This window comes from Podarcis gaigeae (genome assembly GCF_964106915.1).
Source record: "Podarcis gaigeae genome assembly, chromosome: 10".
NCBI classification, from domain to species: Eukaryota; Metazoa; Chordata; class Lepidosauria; order Squamata; family Lacertidae; genus Podarcis; species Podarcis gaigeae.
Window position 1 is genome coordinate 33,210,099 of NC_139686.1, and position 23,740 is coordinate 33,233,838.

Below are 23,740 nucleotides of genomic sequence, written 5' to 3' on the forward strand. Positions count from 1 at the left end.
ACACGCGACACCAACTTCCGGTTGCAGTGTAGCCGTCTTCCACTTCAATGGAGAAAATTGTGCCGGAATTTGGAGGCGCTTAACGGGGAAAGAAGCCTGCGCCTTATACCTCGGGTGTTATTTCATGCGGCGAATGTAATTGTTTGGAAGCACTTAAAAACAAAACAAAAACAACGCGTCTCTGGTGTAGTGGTGAGAGTGTAGAATCAGCACATAGGAGGAGATCTGAGTTCGAATCCCTACTCGGCCACGAACTTCGCAGGGTGATCTTGGGTAAGTCAACCCATCTCGCAGGGCTGTCGTCATCATGAGTGTAATATGGAGCTGGGACGAGCCATGCATACCCCATTGCCCCTTCTCGAGCTTCTCGGGAGAAAAGGGTATCGATGCAATTAAAAAGAAGTCAATAAAAGCGCAAGTCGTCCACGTGCAAGTCAAAGAAGCACGGCGCTTCCATCCATGTGACACGCCGGGAGGAAGGACACTGGCTGGCTGAAGCGCTGTGCAAACAAAACTGACCTTTGCTGTAGCTTAAAAGTGCATTTTCTATGCGGAATGTTTAGCCAGGGATTCAAACGCACCTTCAGCCTGGTATGTGAACTGCAATTTTAAGTCTGCACTGCGCTGCACTGCAGGGTTGTCAGCCACATTCCCCACAACCTACAATATGGGGGTCATATCGGGGAATTGGCATTAGCTAAGCAAATTTTTAAAACGTTCTTTTATGAAATAAGTAAGCACTCTGACGCAAGAACTTCGTTAGAAAAGCCACGAGCTGCTGCTTTTTACTGTTCCTTTTCGTTCGGATGCGGGTGCGCTGAGACCTAGTCACAGCCACGTAAAATCTCGGCTTTCTCCATTAATTTTTATGGACAGCGCTGATTTCCACCCCTGGTGAGATTTGAAAATGGATTCCAATGTAGCGCTCAAAAGTTTATATACAGTGCATTAAATAATGAGAGATGTGTTACTCTTCATTCTATTATCTCTGTAGTCCAAAAAGCCGCGAGGGCTGCTGTCCGCGCGGAGGGTTCTGTGACTTGCAGTTCATCTCTGGAGGGCAAGCGAGGTCGGGAACTAACAAGAGGAAAATAGCTGCGGGGAAGACGAGTTCGGAAAGAAAAGGGAGCACTTTTGTCGTGTAATAAATAAATATTAGGAGATCCCGAGGGGTGGGGGAAAGGAAATAAAATCCATATATTTATTTAACAAAATTTATTCAACAATATATATATCCTGCTTGATAGAACCTCTAAGTGATTTACAATTTAAGTTTGTCTGTTTGTTGAACTTGTTAGTTACTTTATCTTATTTAGGAAAATCCAAAGCAACTTACAATCAAACCTAAACATAAAACATAAACTAGTTTTGATGTGTTGGGGCCTGTAATGGTCCATTGGGGCACCATGATGGGGGGAGTCAAAAAGCAACTACAGTGGTACCTCGGGTTACATACGCTTCAGGTTACAGACTCCGCTAACCCAGAAATATTACCTTGGGTTAAGAACTTTGCTTCAGGATGAGAACAGAAATCGTGTTCCCGCGGCGCAGCAGCAGCAGGAGGCCCCATTAGCTAATGTGGTGCTTCAGGTTAAGAACAGTTTCGGGTTAAGAACGGACCTCCAGAACGAATTAGGTTCTTAACCCAGGGTACCACTGTATAGTTCCCTATCTTTTATTATCATAGAAACAACAAAGCTGTTGAAAGCATTTTTAAAAATGAAGTTTTTAGTTACATCTTCTTCTGAAGCTGATGCTGTATTTTAATTGGCTTGCATTTGTTTGTTTTTTAAATACTTTTTTATTATTTTCTTAAGTTGCACAAAAAGAGGGCAGCACAAAAGATGCCTCATAGCAACCCTGTTGGCTAGGCTGAGGAAGGATGACTGACTCAAAGTCACGCAGCAAAGATTTGTGGGTAAGTGGCCCTTTGAACCCAGTCCTCCGAAGTATACTCTTAGCCCTCTAGCCACTGCTGGGTCAGGCTAGCAAAGGACACTAAATCAGATAGCTCAGTTTGATGGTTTCTGGATTGTCGAGGAAGCATTCCCTTTGTGCATGCTCATAAGCACAGCTCCCAAGTGTCTTTTTAAAAATGTGGCAGCGATCCTCACTTGTACATGTGTTTTAACAAAATAGCAGGGAGGGGACTAAAAGTCACAAACTGTATGAAAGTAGAGGGTTCTTCACAGACTCACACAGCAACATCTTACCCAGCACCAGCCATTTGATATTAGATTCAATAAATGAGTCTAAGAGATTTGCCTGCAAATCTTGCAAAAGGAAACTTGTTGAAGGGCTGGTATAAATCCTGATGATTAATAATACCAAATAAAATCAGAAGCAGTTCTTCCTTAGATGTGGACTATTTGCCAAACCTAAACCTAGCAGTTGATTGACAGTGATTTTCAGAAAGTCCCAGCAAAGTATCCCCGAGGACTCATTCTGGATACTGAAGGATCTCCGATACCCAAGAGGCATGATTGCAAAAGCTCCTGGCTACGTGCGTGAGCACTGTGGAAATGATGACGTCCCTGAGCCCTCAGTTACTGGAGTCCACCTATGCTACATCCTGTCCTTATATAACAATAGGCAATAGGCAGGAAATCTAAACAAGCACTTTGTGTGACAGACAGCATTAGCCCAAAACTCCCTCATGAGAAGAACTTGTAAAGAAGCAGATTGATTCTGTTTTGATTTAAGGAGACGGCCAGTGTGCTTATTTTTGCACCCCTTAATACCTACACAACCTGCATGTTTGAAAATAAATGCATTATTACGAATGCACATTAACTCTCCATTAACTATATTCAAAGCAGCCTGCCTCCACTAAGGTTGCTGTGGCATTCCCATTGCTTGAATAAACAGTTTTGTGAGTAAACAATATATACAAATAGACGCAGACACAAGGTTACTTTGTTCTCATTCATTTAATTTGTATTTTGTATTGGATCAGAGTTAGTTATCTGTGCAAGTTGTTCCTTGGTTTTACAAATACCCAAAATAGCAAGCAGGTCCTTTGGGCCACTTCTCTTGCCCCTTTCCCCAAAGAGCAGAAAGTCAAGGATCAGTTTAGAGGAAGCTCACCCCGTACCCAAATTCCTTAGGTTCCAGTGCATTTAAATCTTGTCTCTTGCCCACCATCCCACACTTTAAGATTATAATGTGTCTCCTTTCACCTGAGCCACAAGCAAAGAAATAAAGAGCATCAGTCAGGTCTTTGAGGTATAGCATCGCTGTGTGTAATCTATGGCCTAGTTCTCACCAAGTTGGTAAACCTGCGTCTGAGCTTACATGCATCTTTCAAACCATCTCCTTATCTTCACAGGCCACCCGTACCATTATGCAGTGTCCTTCCCACTACTCATGTAAAGTTGTTTTGCCCTCATAAGCAACATACCCACTGCCCAGTTCTACCTCTTCTCTCTTCCAACTTTTTATTGCTGTTTTCCTAGGGATACCATCCCACAGAGAAGTGACCAGAGGAGAAATGACCGCTGGGAGGAAGGCGGAGAGAGGAAACAACATAATGTACCTGTAACAGCACAACCAAATGCTTTCATGTGCCCCAGCTGCAATAAAACATGTCTCTCCCATATTGGTCTCTACAGCCACAGCAGGCGCTGTAACTCTCCAATGGTTTGACTGTACTCCCGATGGTGCACTATTCCATTGTCTCTCTAGACAAATTGATGCCAGCAAGAACAGCTGTCCTATCTTCTACCTAATTCTTCTGCTTAGTTCTTGCTCATCAGCAGTGTTTGAAGACACAAAACTGACATCACAAGTCACCCTCACATCTGCATATACTTACAAACATTTGCATATCATAAGCTCTGTCTTAGAGTAGGGATGGGGAAATGTGTGTGTCAGCTTTGGTTTCCCTTGTTGCTCATTTTTCTAATTGTAAGTTCAGTTCTCCACTTTTCAAATCTGAAAAAAGGGTGAAGTGACTTAAAAATAAATAAATTCACACGTGAATTGCTAGTCCCATCTGCTCTTCTTTCACAGGTCATTTGATGGTAGGGTCTGTGGGGAACGGACAAGGGGAAGCGGACATCAAACAAGGATATTTCCATGCCTCAGATATAACAAACTTTGGCTCCGTAGAATGCGCTCTTCCATCTTGGAGTGGCTGTATTATTATTTCTTTAAATAGAAACTTCAAATCCACATTTAAATTACCCAAAACAAATAAATACAAAAATATACCAATACACCATGTCCCTGAGCATGTGGTGTGGGAGAGGAGACCACCCACTTTAGATAGGTGATAGTTAAAGCTAGGAATGGCAGCTGTTGCCTACTAGGTTCGTAGGGCAGAAGGCAAGGAGGTCAACCATATTTGCGCCACAGCCAATAGCAGGTGGAGGCACTGATTCTACCTTTGTCCCCGTCCTCCTCCCTGATGAGTTCTACAAGGGCAAAACCAAGAGTGAGGAGAAGGAAGCAGGCAGGCAGCACCCCCTTCCAGGGCTGGTTTGAAGGAATAAGCACATAGGAATCAAGAGGAATCATGGGGATTCTTTAGCTGCAATTCCTACATTGCAGGGTGTCGGACCTGGTGACCTTCTCTGGGCACCTTCTTGCTCTATGATTCTAAGACTGAAGTTAGTGGAGCCTTAATTTGCCTGCCTGTACTGGAAGAATGCATGATAAAGAGCGGATGAAGTTTGAGCCACAAACCAAAGCCAAACTCCTGCCGCACTTGCGAGTGCAATTCCCATCCGCTACTAAGAACATCACTGGAAAATATTCAGGTTCATTCAGGCTCTCTGGCCTTTGACTCCCTCATTATCTGCCTCGCAGAGCTTTGGAAACTGCAAGTTCTGGAATCTGCAGCCGTTTCCTTCCTAGGCTGACTCTGGTTCCCTCACGACCACAGTTTTCACCTAGCTCAGCGCTGTGGGAGAAAAAATTAATCAGCTTTGGCAAGTGTCCCCGTCCACTTCTCCTGATTACCCTGGGTAGGTGGGGCTGCGGGGGGAGAGAAAGCATAGCTGTCAATGTTTCCCTTTTTTTTAAAGGGAAATTCCCTTATTCCGATTGGGATTCCTCGCAAGAAAAGGGAAAAGTTGACAGCTATGGAGGAACGTATGCTGGAGTCCATGCATGCAGAAGCATTAATTGCATCAAGTTCAGTGTTTTAGCACCAAATGAGAAATGTGGAAGTCTCCCCTAACCCCCTAAAAAAGCAAGGTATGATGTGCTGTGAGACAGCCATATGCAGACACCAGACCTTGGAATGTGCTGAGAGCATAGACCAGCACTTGTGTAGCTACAATTTCTATTTGCCGTGCACAGACATAACAGGAGAGCAATACAGACCGAGCCCCTGAGGGGTGTTGGCTGCAAGAATTGAGAAATACCTGGAGAAAACTCTGATTTGGCACTATCCTAATAGGAATAACACAGTGTGTTTTAGGTCTTTTAGGCCCCTTTCGTCATTTTCAGAGGATGTGGGTGATTTTGTCCCTGGACATCCTCCTAGAGTGCTATTCTTCTTGTCTTCAGCGGGGATTCTTTCCTGTTCTCCAAAAGTCCACAGATCTCATCCATGGGCCTTGCACAGGCTTCTAGGCTTTCTGCCAGCTTCTGGACTTTTGCCTTGAGCACAGCATGACTCACTTTGGTCACCTCTTCGTTGTGCTCGGGGACCAGGAAGCTGTGGGAGCTGCAGAACACCATGAAGCAGATGGAATTGTACAGTGTGACGGAGGCGTTTCTCTCAGCCGGCAGTAACCTAGGATCCGTTGGGCCCTGGCTGCGGTGCAAGAATTCCAGGCAGTGCATGATTTCTCTCATCTGAGCATGGCAGCTCACTGCAATCTCCTTGACCTTCCTCACCTCCCTGGAATTAGAGAGGACTAAGGAGAGGTCGGAAGTCACTGTGACGGCCCCTCCTGCAGCCGCCACTCCTAGGCCCACCCCAGAAGCCAAAAGGGATGCCCCTAATGTTGCAGGGCTCAAGGACAGCCCCACGATGGCCACGATGGCACCTGTGGCGCTTAACGAACTCCCAGTGAAATTGGCGATGAGAGAGCGTCTGTGCAGTTTGTTGATTCTCCGTGAAATCTCCCGGAGACTCCTGATGTGCTCCCGAAGCCTGCTTCTCTGATCCAGCAGTACGACATGGAAGTGATGTGTAGGATCAAAAGTGTGAGGGGGAAAGTTGTCCTCCATAACCTTGATGGGAAGCTGGGGGAAGGGGAGAGAGAAAGGCATTTAGAAAGGTAACAGCACACTCTGGCAGCCAGGCCTGCAGATGCTTCGGGGACATTGACACCACCTTTCCCCCTAGTACAGTGGTACCTCAGGTTAAGAACGTAATTCGTTCTGGAGGTCCTTTCTTAACCTGAAACTGTTCTTAACCTGAGGTACCACGTTAGCTAATGGGGCCTCCCACTGCCGCGCAATTTCTTTTCTCATCCTGAAGCAAAGTTCTTAACCCAAGGTACTATTTCTGGGTTAGCGGAGTCTGTAACCTGAAGCATCTTTAACCCGAGGTACCACTGTATAGCTAGATCCTATAAGCATCAGTGGTTCCTTTGAGCAGATCCTATCAGACTTTGCCTCTAAAGGTAATGATAAGGATGTCTCTGAATACCAGTTGCTGGAGAACAGCAGTGAGAGAGCACTATTGCACTCATGTCCCGTTTGTTGACTTCCCGTAGGCACAGGTTGGCTACTGTAGGAGACAGATTGCTGGACTAGAAAAGCCTTGATGTGATCCAGCAAGGCTGGAGCCTGATCACCTCACCCCTTTATTTGTTGTTATTGGGTGCAACAGATTTAGCACACATCTACCCCTCTGAAAATTGTCTGTGTATAATTAAAGTTAGATACAACCCGTTATGTCTGTCGGAGGCCTGGGCACAACTGCATGTTTTTCTTTATTAATGTCATCATTTCTTTTGAAAAAAGGTTTCCTGGTTGTCACTCTCCTTCAGTGCTTCGTATCACACACCAAAGAATTATCTGCCCTCGTTGCTTGTCTTATCAAATGCAGGCTACCAGCCACAGCCCTAATCTAATGTCACCCTGTCACGTTTGACAAGTACTCATGCAGCAGATTGTAGCATGCCAATATAGAGAACAGGATGCCCTGGAGCTTATCAAACAAGAAGTGTCTACAGCCCACAGAGAAAAGAAAGGAAGGACACCCAGATAATTCACACACACAACCTATTCTCCTGTCAAAAAACAACTCTGAGTGAAACTTCCACAACATAGCCACTCAAAAGCAAGATTCCTGGCACTTACTAGCAAACCCATCTTCTCTAATATCCCATATTCATTTGCTGGAATTATTTACTAATTCTTAAATTGTAATTAATTGATTCCCCCTGGATTAACATTTCCCCTTCTGGATGACTTTTCCAAGGGCAAGAGGACCATACAATCATTTTTGCTTCTTTATCTAGTTTGTTTATGGATTAATTCATTTTTAATGCTCCAGGTGTCATCTGGAGGTATCTTCCAAAGTAATATAAACCTGTCCTTAATACTCTTCAAAACAAGCACTGTGTATCACCTACCTGTTTATTTTAGCATATCACACATGGTGGAAGTTTCACCAATTAAGTGGTGACCCATAAGAATGACAGAAAGTAAGGCAGGATTATAATCATTGATTTTACCTTCTGCTTAAATCAGTGGGATGAGAAATAGGGTCTCTCTTTTTTGGTAAACTCCATTATTTTATAAGATAGCAGAAAGCAGGACAAAGCTCTTCTAAATAAACGGCTACAGAGTTTTTGAGGACAAAGGAATAATCCCACCTACCATGGTTTTCAGTTCAATCCAGTGTTCCCAAGAATGACTCTCAGGCTGTTTCTGGACAAGCCAAATTTATACTTACTACAGTCCTATTGCCCCCCTGGGACTGCTTTTACATCACACCAGGAATTTGTCGTTTCCTGACATTCCCTCTGCTGCCACCGGCACCCTCCTCCCTGCCCGACTAATTCAGAAGGATGTGACACACTGGAAACTGACTGGGGACAGTGCAGCTTGTATCGTATTCAGGAAACAATCCTTGCAAGTGAACATTATGTGTTTGCTTTTCCCAAAGCACATTTACACACACACACACACACACACACACACACACACACACACACACACACTATTCTTGACTCAAAGGGAATGTAGTCATCTCCCAAAGGGAATACACTACCCTTCCTCTTCTTGAAATAACTGGTGACACTATGCTAGCCAGATGACTGAATCTTCAGAGTCTTATGTAAATATAGAGAAAATAAGGTATGATCTCAGCCAATCATCACAATTACTTTGGAAATGAAATGTTTTATAGAACTGCTGCTTTCTGGTTGTCTGGGATGCACAGCAGGCGGGAGAGCAATCCAGCTTTTAAAAGAATAGTGCAAGCAGCTATCGTAGTAGCTACCCTAATGACATCATGGAATGCACATGGATAAATGGTTGTGCGGTGGGTGGCCATGGTAGATATTCTTTGGTGGCTGTGCTGACCGGCTACTGGCTTGGGGAAGGGCCAGCCCTCAGGATTACAGCACCTACTTTGCTGCTAGGTTCAGTCTCTGACATCTCTCGGCAGGGCTGAAAGAGAAATCTGCTGAAACCCTGGAGAGCCACTGCCTGTGACTGTGGACAGTACTGAGCAAGATGGCTCAATAGTCTGAGGTGAGAAGCCACATCACTGCACACCCATATTTTGTTTTTTTGCAAGGCCACTGAAATGAGAGGCTTTCCCCCTGCACAGCAGGTAGATGCTCTGCTATGGAGGAAAATGTTCTGGTTTAAAGTCACCCGCTACAATTCTCTGTATACAGATGGGGGCCTCCCATTTAACCCATCATCTCTCCCACAAAGCCAGTGCATGCAAGACAGCCTATGCTCTGCAACGAGCAGAAAGAAAGTGGATGCTTACAAAAGATTGCTTACAAAGCAATATTCCAGATGCAACAGAGCCATCCACATGCAGGAGGAGGACACTCACCTACTATGCTAACTTCAGCTGACAGACTAATCTTATCTACTCTATCCAGGGCATCAGGCAGAGAGGGGTGTTCTACAGCCCAAGATCCTGGAGCTGGTAGGAATTGAACCTGATAAATATATACATTATACACAGAGAGAGCTGGCCTTATAGGGAATCCGACCATTGGTCCACCTACCTCAATATTGTCTACACTGACTGAAAGCGACTCTCCAGGGCTCCTGGCGGGAGTTTCTCCCAGACCTAGCTGGAGGTGCCAGGGATTATACCCAAGACCTTCTGCATGCAAAGCAGAGCTCTACTACTAAGCTAAGGCCCTTTTCTTAATAATCAAATGGAACTATGTGTAGACAGCTGTCAGATCCAAGTCTCCTGTTTTCTTCTTCCAATCAATAGGATCCAATACAAAACAAACAAATGAAAAAAATTGAGGCACAACCATATTTATTCTCTATGTTAATACAAGAAGCACTTACATAGTTATTTCTTCTTTATGTATTGCTCCCTTGTACATACAAACATGGAAATGTGAAAATAAATCAGATGATGTTGATCTATAACACGTATAATACATTTTCAGCCTGCAATCTTCTGAAAATAAAAATCAGACAGACAACCTAAATCATGGAGAATAGTAAGATAAAGAGGATTCCTATTAGGAAATGTACCTAATAGGACAGGGCTGTGGATAGCAGATTTGAGGTGAGCAGACTGTGGTACTGCTCAGGTCTAAATCGAGGGTTCCTTTGTCTCTTGCCAGATATTGAATTTGTTGTAGTACCAACAGGAAAGAAAAGGGATTTCATGTCCGTAACTCTGGAACTAATCTCTTGCAAAGAATAAATGCTGCCAGTAGTAGTGTGTGGAATCCAAGACATAATAGCTTTTGTCTGTTTCGTCAGGAAAAGGGAAAGCTGTGCCAAACAGATCTAGAATACAAAAAAAGGCAAAAAGAGCTGATTAAAGAACAGAATCGCAAATCTCAACAAATTCTAGCTGGTCCCTTTTACACTGCTATCCTTCAGTACACCTAAACCAATGGAAACTGTTCTGGCAACCATAAGCAGCTCTTGTACAACAAATCTGCTCCTCCCCCCCTCAACCCTCCCCCCAATGTTTCCAGTAAGAAAAATGAGGTGAAACCATAGTGGAAATGCAGCATAATCCCTTGATGGTGACACCATATAACCTCTGTGCAAGTTTTGTGAAAACAAATCAGGACGATTGATCAATATACATTTTGTTTGGAAGCGACTGAAGTCAGACCTGCATAGCCTAAAACTTCACTTCCTATAGGTTGGTAGCTGTTAAGCATGTGAAATAATGGTGCCAATTTGAAGCAAGCCTCTCTGCCCAATTTGGGGGAATCTGTCTAAGTGGAAGCCCAAAAGTTCACCCAAAATTCAGTCCAAGTCAGAGTTCAGAACCAGCCCTTATAAACCTCTGCAAAAAAAAAAAAGAGGTAGGCCTAAGTTTGAGGTTAGTGAATTTGAAGAGAAGTGAAAATTAACTTACTTTGAATTGATGAAGGTTAGAATTGACATGGGTTTAAAAATTTTGTGGTTTTCAGGGGTGTTGATTATGGAAAAAGAATAGAATTATTAAAGATTTTGGGAAATAAGGGAATGGATTTGCTGATTAGATAATGAAACTAGAATACAGAAGGGGGAGGTATGTCGGGGAAATTAGGTTTAAGGAAATAAGAATGGAAATTACACGTGGTTTTTTTTTTGTTTATGTATGTTTTTATTGTTAAACTTGAATCTTGAATAAATATCATTTTTTAAAAAAAGAAAATAAACTTACTTTGAACTTATATTTCTTCCTTTTCACACAGGCTGTCCTGCAGAATTCAAGATGGGGAGAAGATTATATAGGTCTACATCCAAAATAAAGAACTGTCCAATTCTGACACACTGAGCTTCCTCAGTTGATGAGGGGAAAGGGTCCTCATCTGCCCACCTCCACCAGTCTCCTTAGAGTGGCTGCTTTCTGGCTATTGGGATGAAAGTCCCTGTTCACTTTTGCAGTTTGTACATTCCAAGTGGGTATGTCTTGACTAGAAGCATTATATTATTGGGTTATTTGTTCCAGATAGCACTGCCATGCCTTATTAATAAATAACAACAACATGTATCTGGTGGGAGCAGCAGAAAGGTTTTTATGGGAGGCTTCCCCATCCACTGAGATTTGTCCTACCCACTAGTGTGCATGGAATATAGCAGGATGCACACCTTAAAAGAGTGCACACACACACACACACACACACACACACACACACAAAAATCCACTTGTAGCTCTCAGCAGGAAAAAATGATTGGAAAGCTGTACGCATGTGAGCTTTCATCATCCCTGGTCATTGCCCATATTGGCTGGGACTGGTGGGAGTTGAAGTCCAATAAGATCTGAAGCGCCCCAGGTCACTGCCTTAAAGATTGTGATGGGGGTGAGTGGGATAGAGGGCTGTGCCCTGGAAGATGAAATGAGCCACCTTATAGAGGCTTAGGAACAAGAGGGACAAGCGTCGAGTTGCTGGGAATGTTTGGTGAGGTGAAAAAGACCAAATTTACCATATTGATTCAAACTAACCAGCTAAATAAATATTGACAGTTCATGTCTAGTGTATAATGTTTTAGGCTTTTGGAACACATGAATTTACTGACCTCCTGCTTCTTCCATTCCAGATGCGGTCCCCTCTTCATCTCCTAGACAAAACATATGTTAAATGTCAAAGCAAGACTTCCTATGTGTTTCACTGAGGCATGCCAAAGAAATAAAGCACACCTTGGTTTACAACCATAATCCGTTCTGGAGGTCCGTTTGTAAACCAAAACAGGTTGTAACTCAAGGCGTGCTTTTGCCAATGAGGCCTCCAAAAAAATTTTGTTTGTAATCCAAAAAAATGGGTTGTAATAAAAAAAAAAAAGTTGCAAACCGGGACACACACTTCCGGGTTTGATGTGTTTGTAATCCAAAACGTATGCAAAGCAAGACGTATGCAAACCAAGGTACCACTGTATACTTGGTTGATGGTGTTCACTGGTATCGCAAACCCCCAAATAGCACAGAACTCGAGAAGAATTTCGTCAGTGTCCCACAGGAATATCAATGAATATAACAGATGTGTACTTCCTAGACCAGAGGTTCCCAAACCTATTTGGCCTGTTCATCAGACTTCCCAACAATGCGCGACACGCTCGCCTGCCTGCAGTTGCTTGTCAAGACCAGTTGGAGGACTGGACCACTGATCGGTTATAACTTGCACTTGGTGTGTTTCTTTGTAAAGTAAAATAAAGTTATCACTACAACTTTATGTTACATTGGTAGACATCATTACACAACAGCTGAAGTATATACAAATAGTTTTTCAAAACTGGACAAGGAGATGGACTAGACCCTGGGATTAAATACCCTTGGGGCTGACCAGAGTGAGGCCTGTTCAGCTTAGTCCAATCAGACCCAGAGGCAGGGCTAGTGCTGCAGCCTGCCTGCCATTGCCCAGTTAGGCTGGCAAGCTGTGATCCACTTTCAGGGCCTGGGTGAAGCCTTTATAATAATAGACCACACATTGTTTCCCTCTTAATATGTTTTTTATTGACTTAGTTAATAGCATAAAGATAAAGGGACCCCTGACCATTAGGTCCAGTCACAGACGATTCTGGGGTTGCGGCGCTCATCTTGCTTTACTGATAAAGGGAGACGGTGTACAGCTTCCGGGTCATGTGGCCAGCATGACTAAGCCACTTCTGGCGAACCAGAGCAGCGCATGGAAACACCGTTTACTTTCCCACCGAAGCGGTACCTATTTATCTACTTGCACTTTGACGTGCTTTCAAACTGCTAGGTTGGCTCCTGCAGGGACCGAGCAACGGGATCTCAACCCGTCGAACTGCAGACCTTCTGATCGGCAAGCCCTAGGCTCTGTGGTTTAACCCACAGCGCCACCTGCGTTAATAGCATAGCCGTATCCTGTATTTCCTTACTAGCAATTGTGATAACCTATTGTCTTTTAAATAATGTTACACCTGAATACCATACCCGTCAACAGCCCCATTTTAGGGGAAATGGTCCAGGATCACAGAAGCCAATCCCAGTTTCTATTTGATTTCGGAATCTCTCTTTTCTTGGTCCGGCATTCTAGTGCGAGTCCTGCCACAGCAGCAGACCAAAGGACTCTCAGCTCGTGAGCAGGATTGCATCAGAGTGTCAAAGGTCCAGAACTCTGGCACAGCCCTCTAATGAACCCAGGGTGCCAATGCTGTGCTCTCACCACACTTTTTGGGGGGTGAGAGTGTGGGACAGCTCATGTCACTCAGCCAGCTGCAACGCGTGTCCCAATTTCAGGTATGATAATGATGGATGGTGTACTGTGTACTTAACCTGATTTATCATTTAAATACAAAGAAACAAAATAGTTGAATCTCGCTTCTGGGTTCTATCATGATTTAACTGGCATGGCTTCCTCCAAAGAATTCTGGGAAATTATCCTTTAATGAAAGATTCCCTCATTTAACACTCCAGTTCCCAGGGTTCTCTGACATAGCAGAATCATAACAATTGGGAGGAACAAAATCTCAGCAGTGGGTGAATCCCCTACAAGTGAGGAAGGGGAGGGAAGGGGCACCTGGGTGTAATCAGGGGAAACCGTTATTTCAGTTGCAGGCTTAGTAGCAGCAGAGCATGGAAAGTAAGAGTTTATGTCTGTATACTATACATGTCAACTGCCCCATTTAAGCTGGACTTTCCAGAATGACAGAAGCCAATCCTAAACTAAAGATCCCAGGATTCTTGGGGGTAGTTCATGCATTTAAATGTGCTTTAAATACAGGATGTGTCCACAGCCTCAGTCTCATTGCGCACAAATATATGACAATATCTTTTCTACTTACCAGGGGTCTCTATCTTACATCCAAACACCTGGACTTCACAAAGTGTGAGGTATTCTTTCCTAGGTAGGGTAACAGTGACATACCGCCCTTTTGATGCTTCACAGTTAAAGCTGCCTGTTTCCCCAGCACCCAAAGAACCTATCGTAGTACATCTAGAAAAGAACCAAATCATATATTATTATTATTATTATTATTATTATTATTATTATTTTAAAAAATAGCATTAAACAGTAATGGAAGAATTTTTTTCAGTAACCTGAACTCACATGAAAAAGTCAGAAAAGAAAGCAAATATTTGCTATGTTCTGGGAAATCAAATTGCTAAGGATATGTCTGGAACATTTGCACTCCATTGTCCTCCCTGTGGCATAATCCTGTAAAGCAGGGATGCCAGAAAATGTTGACAAACTAGAGGTGGAAATGGCCAGTGTTGACAAATTCACCCCATGAGAGGAACAGAAATTGATCCAGTGGATATGATCAGTATTTGCTGATCAGTCCAAAAACAGTATGTAATTGACTACCTCATGTTCCCCGATTTGCATTGCATTTCCATTCCAATGAAATCATAGAACAGCAGAGTTTGAAAGGACTGTGAGGGTCATCTAGTCCAACCCCCTGCAATTTAGGAATCTTGAACCCATGACCCTGAGATTAAATGTCTCGTGTACTACTGTCGGAGCTATGCTGGCATGGCAGAACAGGACAATGTAACCTGCCTAATATACATAAAAGGTAAAGGTACCCCTGCCCATACAGGCCAGTCATGTCCGACTCTAGGGTTGTGCGCCCATCTCACTTAAGAGGCCGGGGGCCAGTGCTGTCCGGAGAAACTTCCGGGTCACGTGGCCAGCGTGACGAAGCTGCTCTGGCAAACCTGCACCAGAGCAGCACATGGAAACGCCGTTTACCTTCCCGCTATCAAGTGGTACCTATTTATCTACTTGCACTTAGGGGTGCTTTCAAACTGCTATGTGGGCAGGAGCTGGGACCGAGAGACGGGAGCTCACCCCACCGCGGGGATTCGAACCGCCGACCTTACGATCAGCAAGTCCTAGGCACTCAGGTTTTACCCACAGCGCCACCCACGTCCCTGCCTAATATACATACTAAATTACATAACTTATGTAGTTTTGCCACAGCAAACAGCAAGACAAAGTAAGTTAGCTTTTGGCAGAAAGCGAACTGCTGTGGAATGGAAACAGTCCTGCATGTGGCGAAAACAGGGCAGAACAGAAAAGCATACCTCATGACATCTCTATATGTAAGGAAAGGATGGGGAACCCATGGCCCTCCAGATATTGTTGGACTCCACCTCCCACCTGCTTGAACTCAAGATGATGGGAGTGGTACTTCCCCTTCCCTGCTAGAAAGCATCTGATCCGTATACAGTACCTAGGATTTGCGGTGCCTCCTCTCTCTGCAGAGTCCCCAATTCGGATTTCAGCCCCATTAAGACGCTGAGCACAGCAGTCTTTCCGATTGGTGATGCTGACACGGAGTACATGATATTGTGCCTTCAAGTCTACCATCCACCATGGATTATTTTCAGAATTTGTGTGGGTGCAGGATCCCTGTTTAAAATTACTGGCTGTGGACCCGTCAATGGCATTTCCAGCTGCTCCTAGCGAGCTGTAGGTACTGGATTGTGAAGCCTCTCCGGCGAGGGCCACATTGGTGTCTGAAAGAAAGAAAGGGGAAAGTTTCCATTTTGTTGCTGTTGTGCTTCAACCACTGAACTGCAAGGCAGGAAAAACTAAGAGAGCTGAATTAATTCTTAATTAATGCTCTTGCCATGCTCTCAGCAGGTGCCTAAAAACATGTGAGATCACAATTGTATGCGAGGTCCTAGGGCCCAAAAATGTGCATCCCAGTTTTCAGCCTCAACGTGTTGGAGGGTACGGTATTTGTCTGGTGCTGAAACAAAATCTCAGCAGTGGGTGAATCCCCTACAAGTGAGGAAGGGGAGGGAAGGAGAGCCTGGGTGTAATCAGGGGAAACTGTTATTTCAGTTGCAGGCTTAGTAGCAGCAGAGCATGGAAAGTAAGAGTTTATGCCTGTATACTCTACCCGTCAACTGCCCCATTTAAGCTGGACATTCCAGAATACAAAAGCCAATCCTGGCTTCTGTTTGATTGCAGGATCTCTCTGTTTTTGGTCCAGCACTCTGTAGCAAGTCCTCATGCCACAGCACCAGACCAAAAGACTCTCACTCTGGTGCTTGTGAGCATGGTGACCTCAGAGTGCCAAGGTCCAGCACTAGGTCACCACCCTGCAGAGCCCATCGCCCAGCCCTTCCTGGCTCGCTTTTATGAGCCAGGATGGACAAGGATCAAGGAGACAGGTGGTCAGTTTCACTTGTCCGAGCAGCCTGTCCGAATCCTCGGAGGTAACAGATTGGAATCGATCCTATACAACTTGACTAGACAAGACTCTAGCACTCTTCTGCCCCAGCCCTGCTCCCAGGGTGGAAGGTGGAGTCTACCTACTTCCAACTCTGCAAACTTTGCAGACTTTATCTGCAAAAAAATTAGCAAAATCATTGCAGGAGATCTTGGGGTCCTTACCAGGCCCCAACGGCAAAGGTGGTTCCGTTAGATTGCAAACCACCTGAAAGAGTCTCCTGCTGCTGTCTTCTGCAGATGAAAGGTCCTTTACGGTGTCACTATTGCCACTTGGTAGGCTCAACGTTCAGCTCTAACCCATGTCTGGTCTAATTCAAAATGAGATTTCCACCACTGGCACTCTAGCCATTTCAGCGATTGTTTCATTGCCCTCAACTCTGGGTAAACCATGGGGCTGTCCAGGCTCCATGCAATCGGAGAGGGCGCTTCAGAGCCAGACAGTCAATAGCCCTGGTTAAGTCCACATTCCAGCAGGCCACCAGGGAATCACCTGAAAGACTATCAACACGGAATAAAATATTCCCTACCACTCTCTGGAAACCATTTGGATCCATTAAGTGGTGGGGACGGACCATACAAATTGGCCCCACCTCCCTGCAAATGGGAAGGGTCGTGGAGAAGTCCAGTTGCACCAGAAAGTGATCCGACCATGGAACTTCTTTTGTTTCGCTTTCCCTTAGTGTCAGATCACCCACATTCATAAAGGTGAACACTAGGTCTAAGGCATGTCCACGACTATGAGTTGGGTCAAACATATTCAGGGACAGCTCCAGGGAGGTCATACTATGCATGAAGTTCTGAGGGGCCCCTTGTAAGAGTGTGTCGGCATGGATGTTAAAATCCCCTAGGGCAACCAAACTAGGTGTCGCTAGGAGAACATCTGCCACAACCTGAAGCAGCTTGGATAGGGAATCCTTGGTGTGGTGGGGAGGTCAGTACACCAAAAGGAATCCTGTACTGCTCCTATCGCCCACCTTCCAGAACATGCACTCATACAACTGGGTCTTCCCAATAGGATGCCTGGTGTAAGCTAATGACTTTCTAAATATCACTGCAGCACCCACCCGCCCATATGTCCTGGGTTGCTGTGCGTAAGAGAAACCTGATGGACAAGCAGGAGCAAGGACAGGCCCATCTGCTTCATCGAACCACATGCCAGGTCAAGTCCTCCATCCACGACCAAGTCGTGGGTGACAGCCGTCTTGTGAATCATTCACCTAGCATGTGGGTCTCCCTTGTTGATTCCAGTATCCGTCTGGTCTAGACCAGACCCGGAGGCAGGGATAGACTTCAAACAATGACTAAACTTGCCTCCTTGGTAATGACATGGTCTGGTCTTAGCACAATTCCTCCTCCTACCTGTGATCCCTGAGAATGGGTGTCCCCGTGCATCTCCCCCGCCTCCACGGAAGGGGCGGCAACCATTCTGTTGGTTTGTCCACAGCCTCAGTCTCTTTGCACACAAATAAATGACAATATCTTTTCTACGTACCAGGGGACTCTATCTTCCGTCCAAACACCTGGACTTCACAAAGTGTGAGGTATTCTTTCCTAGGTAGGGTAACAGTGACATATCGCCCTTTTGATGCTTCACAGTTAAAGCTGCCTGTTTTCCCAGCACCCAAAGAACTTATTGTAGCACATCTAGAAAAGAACCAAATCATATATTATTATTATTATTATTATTATTATTATTATTATTATATTATTATTATTATTATAGCATTAAACAGTAATGGAAGAATTTTTTTCAGTAACCTGAACTCACATGAAAAAGTCAGAAAAGAAAGCAAATATTTGCTATGTTCTGGGAAATCAAATTGCTAAGGATATGTCTGGAACATTTGCACTCCATTGTCCTCCCTGTGGCATAATCCTGTAAAGCAGGGATGCCAGAAAATGTTGACAAACTAGAAGTGGAAATGGCCAGTGTTGACAAATTCACCCCATGAGAGGAACAGAAATTGATCCAGTGGATATGATCATTATTTGCTGATCAGTCCAAAAACAGTATGTAATTGACTACATCATGTTCCCCGATTTGCATTGCATTTCCATTCCAATGAAATCATAGAACAGCAGAGTTTGAAAGGACTGTGAGGGTCATCTAGTCCAACCCCCTGCAATTTAGGAATCTTGAACCCATGACCCTGAGATTAAATGTCTCGTGTACTACTGTCGGAGCTATGCTGGCATGGCAGAACAGGACAATGAAACCTGCCTAATATACATACTAAATTACATAACTTATGTAGTTTTGCCACAGCAGACAGCAAAACAAAATAAGTTAGCTTTCACCAGAAAGCGAATTGCTGTGGAATGGAAACAGTTCTGCATGTGGTGAAAACAGGGCAGAACAGAAAAGTGTACCTCATGACATCTCAATATGGGTACTACTGTCGGAGCTATGCTGGCATGGCATAACAGGAGAATGTAACCTGCCTAATATACGTATAGTGGTACCTTGGGTTAAGTGCTTAATTCATTCCAGAGGTCCGTTCTTAACCTGAAACTGTTCTTAACCTGAAGCACCACTTGCTAGTGGGGCCTCCCACTGCCACTGCACGGTTTCTGTTCTCATCCTGAAGGAAAGTTCTTAACCCGAGGTACTATTTCTGGGTTAGCAGAGTCTGTAACCTGAAGCGTATGTAACCTGAAGTGTATGTAACCTGAGGTACCACTGTACTAAATTACATAACTTATGTAGTTTTGCCACAGCAGACAGCATGACAAAATAAGTTAGCTTTCACCAGAAAGCAAACTGCTGTGGAATGGAAACAGTTCTGCATGTGGCGAAAACAGGGCAGAACAGAAAAGCGTACCTCATGACATCTCAATATGTAAAGAAAGGATGGGGAACCCATGTCCCTCCAGATATTGTTGGACTCCACCTCCCGCCTGCTTGAACTCAAGATGATGGGAGTGGTACTCCATTAACACCTGAGGGGCCACAGCTTCCCCTTCCCTAGCTACAAAGCATCCAATCCGTATACAATACCTAGGATTTGTGGTCCCTCCTCTCTCTGCAGAGTCCCCAATTCGGATTTCAGCCCCATTAAGACGCTGAGCACAGCAGTCTTTCCGATTGGTGATGGTGACATGGAGTACTTGATATTGTGCCTTCAGGTCTACCATCCACCAAGCATTCCTTTCAGAATCTGTGTGGGTGCAGGATCCCTGGTTAAAATCACTGGCTGTGGACCCGTCAATGGCATTTCCAGCAGCTCCTAGCGGGTGGATGTTGCTGGATTGTGAAGCCTCTCCGGCGAGGGCCACATTGGTGTCTGAAAGAAAGAAAGGGGAAAGTTTCCGTTTTGTTGCTGTTGTGCTTCAACCACTGAACTGCAAGGTAGGAAAAACTAAGAGAGCTGAATTAATTCTTAATTAATGCTCTTGTCATGCTCTCAGCAGGTGCCTAAAAACATGTGAGATCACAATTGTATGCGAGGTCCTAGAACCCAAAAATGTGCATTCCAGTTTTCAGCCTCAACATATTGGAGGGTACTGTATTTGTCTGGTGCTGAAACAAAATCTCAGCAGTGGGTGAATCCCCTATGAGTGAGGAAGGGGAGGGGAGGGGCGCCTGGTTGTAATCAGGGAAACCGTTATTTCAGTTGCAGGCTTAGTAGCAGCAGAGCATGGAAAGTAAGAGTTTATGCCTGTATACTATACCCATCAACTGCCCCATTTAAGCTGGACATTCCAGAATCACAAAAGCCAATCCTAAACTAAAGAGCCCAGGATTCTTCGGGGGAAGTCATGCATTTAAATACAGGGTGTGTCCACAGCCTCAGTCTCTTTGTACACAAATAGATGACAATATCTTTTCTACGTACCAGGGGACTCTATCTTACATCCAAACACCTGGACTTCACAAAGTGTGAGGTATTCTTTCCCAGGTAGGGTAACTGTCACAAACTGGCCCTTTGATGATTCACAGTAAAAAGTTTCTGTTTCCCCAGCACCCAAAGAACTTATTGTAGCACATCTAGAAAAGAAATGAAATCATAAAAAGAAGAATAGCATTAAACAATAATGGAAGAATTTTTTTCAGCAAAAAACCCCACATAGAATCATAGAACAGTAGAGTTGGAAAGGACTATGACGGTCACCTAGCCCAAACATCTGCAAATTAGGAATATTTTGTCCAGTGTGGGTCTGGAACATGAGCTGGAGATTAAAAGTCTCATGCTCTACTGTCAGAGCTATGCTGGCGTGGCATAACAGAACAATGCAACCTACGTAATTTACATACTCAATTATATAAATTACATAAGTTATGTAGTTGTTAGGAGTCCAGGTTCCCGGCTTGATAACATAGTAAGCGTAAGTAATTAAAAAGGAGGATTTATTGCAAAAAAAACCCAAGCAATTATTTCCGGACGGCTCTAACAAACCTCCAGTCCCCATCACCTTTCTGAGGGGTTCTTCCTGTGTCGACAGAAGAGATTGAGCCTTCGACTTGTCTAGGAGCCTTCCTATATGCCTACACCTTGGACTTACTTAGTTAGCTGCAGCCCTTTCCTGTTCCAAAAAGCTGTCTCTGTGACTTTCCATGCCTGTTTGGGCTTCCAGGGAGCTTTGGCTGTGTTCCAGCCTGCTCTCCGTTCCTTCCTTATCAGCCAGCCATCCAAGATCACGGGGACCTGATGCTGGCAGCTGCGGGCTCTCCTATGGCAGCATGAAAGCCCAGCCCCCCTGTCCAGACTGCATTCTGCAGCCAGCTGCAAGATTACACTTGGAGCTGGTGTGTTCATGACAGAAGTTTTGCCACAGTGGAAAGCAAAACATAATAACATAGCTTTTGGCAGACAGTGAACTGCAGCAGACAATGAACTGCATGTGACGAAAACATGGCAGAACAGAAAATCATACCTCACAACTTCTCTACATGAAAGGGAGATATATAATAAACCCATGGCCCTCCAAATATTGTTGGACTCCAACTGCCACCTGCTTGAATAACAATGGATCAAGATGATGGGAGTGGTACTCCAATAACACCTGGGCGGCCTCAGCTTCCCCTTCCCTGGCTACAAAGCATCCGATCTGGATACAGTACCTAGGATTTGTGGTGCCTCCTCTCTCTGCGGAGTCTCCAACTCGGATTTCAGCCCCATTAAGACGGTGAGCACAGCAGTCTTTCCGATTGGTGATGGTGACACGGAGTACTTGATATTGTGCCTTCAAGTCTACCATCCACCAAGCATTCCTTTCAGAATCTGTGTGGGTGCAGGATCCCTGGTTAAAATCACTGGCTGTGGACCCGTCAATGGCATTTCCAGCTGCTCCTAGCGGGTGGATGTTGCTGGATTGTGAAGCCTCTCCAGCGAGGGCCACGTTGGTGTCTGAAAGAAAGAAAGAAAGGGGAAAGTTTCCATTTTGTTGCTGTTGTGCTTTAACCACTGAGCTGCAAGGTAGGAAAAACTAGGAGAGCTGAATCAATTCTTAACCCATTCACATAAATTCTAACCTATCCACACCAGTTTTTTTCTGCAATTGCCTGGCATAAGTAGACACAGGTCCAGGCAGGGCTTTATTTTGCCCCGTTGCTTTAGTGGGAAAACTCACTGTTTACCTCTAAATCAAAACTAAAGTCAAATGGGTTTCCTGCAGTGGGACCACACACACACACCCCACTCACTTGGACTCATGCCTACAAATCACATACCTCTGCCTAGAAATCATGGCACAAACAAAAGTGAGGATGGGTCCTCGTTCTTTGTTAGGAAACCTTCCAGTGCAAAATAAAACCAGAAGTGTAATGAAGCTGGCTAAACCTATGTCATATTCTACTTGCAGTTACCGCAACAAACAGCACAAAAGGCACGTACTCCAACCAAACAAAAAGATTAGCATCACCTCCAAGTGTCCCTGTTTTTCGGGGAGAGTTCTGGAAGTACAAAAGCCATGCTAGCTGGGGATCTGATCCCTGAATGTCCCCAATTCCCCGTCAGGGCTACCGCTGCTGAGCTTGGAGAGGAGCACGAGCTGGAGGTTGTTCAGAGCAGTGGCAGTAGTGGCGGTGGCAGGGGCAGCTCTGCAGGAACATCCTGTTCCCTCTCTGGTGCCTCTCCAGGGACTCTCTGTGGCTGCTGTTGCTGGCCTTTTCTCTTGGGCAGTTTGCAGCAGTTGCAGGAGGGCGGGTCAGGAGGAGAGGCTGCTGCCACCCTAAAATCCAGCTTCATGTAGCGATTTGGCTATCAGGACCATTCAGGGAGGAATGAAAGGGGGAGTGGAGCAGGGTGCACGGAGTCTTGATTTTTAAGATGCTTTGTGCATCCACGTCTAACATTGCCCCTTTCTAAAAGTTATTAATTGGTATGTGTTTTTCATTTTGTAAATCTTCCAAAGATTGAAATAAGATAACAATGGAATTAGAGGGTTTCCCTCGGGGGTAGAGGAATGGGGTCAATTGTTAGGGGGACTGAGAAATGTTCCTGTTTTCATTTGAGGAATGTTGAAGGGTATGGGTTAGTTGTGCTTAAGACTGCATTCTTGTACTCACTTACCTGGAGTAAATCTTGAACTCAATGAGCTTTACTTCAGTGACACTAAAAGCCCATCGAAACCAAAGGAACAAGTTAGTTGTGACTAATGCAACTTCCATTGTCATTAAACTAACCCCTGAGCAAACATGGTTAGAATCTCCCCCTGAGTCCTATTAAATTCAATGCAGCTTACTCTGAGGTAAAGAGGTTAGGAGTGCTGCCATTAGTTCCCATAATTGTTGCTGAAAAGCTGTAACCCATATGCAAATGAGCCCCGGGTGACAAAAGCTGGCGGGCAACAGCAGTTCCCAAAGAAGAGGGCACATTGAGTGCTTTGGGAATTTGTCTTGAGCCTGATTAACTACTGTTAAGAAATATTTCTTAACCAAAACAGAGGCCCAGATCTAAAGGCAGGCAGGCACATAGGAAGCCCTATTGAAATTAACAGGCTATCTCTAAGTCACCATTAACTTGTCATATTCTTTTCCAGTGGGAATTAAGCCAGCCTTCTATGGCTTTGCACCAGTGAATATTGGGGGGGGGGGGGAGGAAAAATAGTGGGAGGAATGACACCCAATTCTTGGTAACGCACCTTCCAATGCAGGCCGTGTAGGCAGGATGGTCAAGAGCATCAGCAAAAGGCAGCATCTCACAGTCCTTCCTCGAAGCATTGTGTCCTTTTCAAGCAAGGCTCAGGAGACAAGACTTACACAGAGAGAGAAGGGCTCTTGGCTTGAGTGCTGACAAGAGAGTGGAAAGGAGGTTATTAAACTGCTCGGGATGCTGCTCTCCTCCAATCAGAAAACTGTTCATAACAAAGACCACTCAAAGTTTCCTTTCAATTTTGTGGTCAAAGCAAATATTTGACCTCTTGCCAGTTATTACAACATGAGGAGATTTGGTTGATAAGGGGCAGGGTCTGAGGTAAATGAGACAAAATAGCAGAAAGAGTACATGAACCATGGTCTTAAATGA

The 23,740-nt window shown here is 44.7% G+C and overlaps 2 protein-coding genes and 1 long non-coding RNA gene across 4 annotated transcripts; 1 reads left to right on the top strand and 2 right to left on the bottom strand.

Moving 5' to 3' along the window:
• The first annotated feature begins 87 nt into the window (after window positions 1-87).
• Window positions 88-11,750, top strand: LOC310825406. Of its 2 annotated transcripts, XR_014555285.1 has the most exons (4): window positions 1,066-1,141; window positions 1,818-1,918; window positions 10,818-11,028; window positions 11,665-11,750. It is a non-coding gene; the product is annotated as an uncharacterized lncRNA (long non-coding RNA). The 2 variants fall into 2 exon arrangements; XR_014555284.1 differs by lacking the exons at window positions 1,066-1,141; window positions 1,818-1,918 and adding an exon at window positions 88-273.
• Window positions 2,930-7,834, bottom strand: APOLD1 (apolipoprotein L domain containing 1). The gene is made up of 2 exons (XM_083698788.1): window positions 7,786-7,834; window positions 2,930-6,198 (listed from the first exon to the last, which is right to left on the bottom strand). The coding sequence occupies exons 1-2, from the start codon at window positions 7,786-7,788 to the stop codon at window positions 5,488-5,490; spliced, it is 714 nt and encodes a 237-aa protein (XP_083554914.1). The 5' UTR covers window positions 7,789-7,834; the 3' UTR covers window positions 2,930-5,487.
• Window positions 9,484-23,500, bottom strand: LOC310825317 (uncharacterized protein). The gene is made up of 10 exons (XM_083698699.1): window positions 23,358-23,500; window positions 21,337-21,622; window positions 20,111-20,262; window positions 19,273-19,558; window positions 17,767-17,918; window positions 15,265-15,550; window positions 13,870-14,021; window positions 11,644-11,685; window positions 10,787-10,823; window positions 9,484-9,909 (listed from the first exon to the last, which is right to left on the bottom strand). The coding sequence occupies exons 1-9, from the start codon at window positions 23,434-23,436 to the stop codon at window positions 10,810-10,812; spliced, it is 1,449 nt and encodes a 482-aa protein (XP_083554825.1). The 5' UTR covers window positions 23,437-23,500; the 3' UTR covers window positions 9,484-9,909; window positions 10,787-10,809.
• Between the last annotated feature and the right edge of the window lie 240 nt (window positions 23,501-23,740).